This window comes from Charadrius vociferus, unplaced genomic scaffold, assembly GCF_000708025.1.
Source record: "Charadrius vociferus isolate BGI_N301 unplaced genomic scaffold, ASM70802v2 scaffold663, whole genome shotgun sequence".
NCBI lineage: Eukaryota > Metazoa > Chordata > Aves > Charadriiformes > Charadriidae > Charadrius > Charadrius vociferus.
The window spans coordinates 586,398-588,805 of NW_009647670.1; the positions used below are offsets into that span (position 1 = coordinate 586,398).

The 2,408-nt window shown below is 35.5% G+C and overlaps 1 protein-coding gene across 1 annotated transcript in view; it reads right to left on the reverse strand.

Moving 5' to 3' along the window:
* Positions 1 to 1,466: 1,466 nt before the first annotated feature.
* Positions 1,467 to 2,408, reverse strand: part of VPS13D (vacuolar protein sorting 13 homolog D (S. cerevisiae)) — a 103,750-nt gene continuing 102,808 nt past the window's right edge. The window contains 1 exon segment of the mRNA XM_009881076.1: positions 1,467 to 1,964. Coding sequence (XP_009879378.1) covers positions 1,833 to 1,964 — 132 coding nt within the window. The 3' untranslated portion in view covers positions 1,467 to 1,832.

Here is a 2,408-nt window from a genome sequence, read left to right on the forward strand (position 1 = left end):
ATCTACTGCAGCTCCCTGAGGTTGGGTAACTCAAAACTACTTTTTACGTCTTTGCACGTCAGCTGCTTATATAATTGTTACAAAACTTAAGATTCAGGCCATTCTCCTGTAAATTCTCAACACAGCTGTGAACTACTTTTTATTTTCCTTCCCCATCTATTTACCATCTTTAGCATCTAGATATTTGCTGCATTAAAAAAGAATTTTGCAGGGAGTCTTGGTAGCGGAGTCCAACAGGATGGACATGTTAAAGCACTGTTGAGCCAATGCACTTGTTGAATTCCTTATTTTACTTAAAAATTATACAGAGAAGTATACAAAAGTGATGCATTAAATCAGTTTCATTTGCGTAATGGACCTTTATGGATTTTGATTTCCAGTCAGAGACCATACACACATCTACTGATATCACATGTTCTCCTTACACAATAATCCCTTGCTTTTCATTTTACAGGAGTTGAGAATCAGTTTAATTCTACACTTCAGTTTAAAAATATTCCTGTATGCTCTTAAGAAAAGACAGTAAAAGGTAAACTAAGTTGACAGTAAAGCTATAGTGGGCTCCTTTCTTTGAGTCAAAGGTTTACAAAATAAGGTTTATAGAATTTAGATTACCCAGCAGTTTTAGGAAAGTTGTGTATTCATACTTGAACCTTGCACAGCAAAGTGCCGTAGTGCATGCAGACGTTCAGCACGGTGGCTGAGATTTCTAGTTGCTGTGAATGAACCTATATAAGTCCACTCATTCCTCAATCTTCAGCTTGGTTAAAGTTGAGACAAATACTGATTTGATGTACAACATTTGAAAAAGCATGTTATTTTTATTATTTCAAAAAGTTTAATTTTGAAGTGTTGTCATGAAGACAAATGATGCAATGATTTCTTCTCCCCCCATCCCACCCGGCATTTCCAAGGCTAGCAGAATTCCACACTAACCAGCTAACTATATACACTTACTTAATCCGAGTGAAGGAAAAAAACTGAAGTTAAAGCTTTCCATTTCCAAGGCTGCTGACTTGAACTATTTTAAAAACAACTTGGAAGCAGGGGCCTTCAGTGGTGCAGACTTTGCTAGGTTTGAGTGCTGTATTCAAAACAGAATCAGCTTCTTGTTTTTCTAGTATCTTAAAAATGTAACTGAATTAGTGAGTCCTTACTGCAACATTTAACAAAATACATTTTTTTTTTTGTTAAAAACAAGGATGAAGTTTTGGTGGTACACGAGGTATACGTGCACATAGCTGTACTGATGATTTAAGAAAAAAAAAACAAAATACCCAACAAACAATCCCAAACAATGCACCCTAATCACAATGTTAAAGCCCCAAACTACAGGATGTCTGTGCTTCAACAGCTGCAATTAAGTCTTAATTTTATTTTATTTTTTTAAACATTTATCTACATTCCTGCACTGTGAGAATCAGCTTTCTCAAGAAAAAAAGAGAGAATGGCTAGTTTCAGGTAGCGCAGTAAGACTCAGTATAGCTCCTTTAATTTCTTTACATGGTAAACAGACTTCTATTTATACCAACACCCTGGTCTGTACTTTCTTATTTACATGAAACGCTTTTACATATATACATGTTAGCAAAATACAGGGCTTCTCCCAGAACCAAATACATTTCAGCTATATCTTTGTTATACAACTAATGCTTTAAAAAACAAACAAAAAGAAATCCCACCTCACTTGTTTTCTTATGCACAATGATTCCATTTAGCTAAATACTAAAAATCGTATTTTTTTCCTTCCCATGTAGTACTTTCTCTAGTTAAAGAATACCATTGGCTCCAGACTTACACTTGCAATTCACTCTGGCAGTAAGGAAGAGGTTTCAAGAGTCCAGCTCTAATTGTTCTTGATTTTCACTGAGTCTTAACATAAGCTGTTGTTCGTAATAAAGGCTCTTTGCATAGTTTATTTCTTGAGATAGCGTTACTGCAAGAACTTCAGATTTCACTTTCACCTGCAAAAAGAAACGCAATTTTTCTTAATGTGGTACTGCTATCATCTAAAGCAGAATTTATTTATTTTTTATTACTTCAGTAACTAAAGGGATTAGATTTCAAGTCTCCTGTAAGAACAGAAATGTTTCAGTGGAGAAATGTTTCAGTGCACAAAAAACAACAGTGCTGAGGCTGAAGTAATCACGAAGTGAGGGAGGGAGAGACAGGTAAATAGAGATAGGTATTTTATGATGAGAGCAGAAACATCTTGCAATATTTGAAGTTATTTCCTTTGCTTGCCTTCCTACCTTTTATCTGGCTTGTCTGTTTGGAATGTAAACTGACTTGGGTCAGGGGTGAGCTTGTAACCTTGCCTGTAAAACAGACCCCTGAGCAACTACTGTAATGAAGGAAAAAAAACCCTGTAATGGGTTTTAGAAGTGAGAGTTCTGATTACCTTCTAC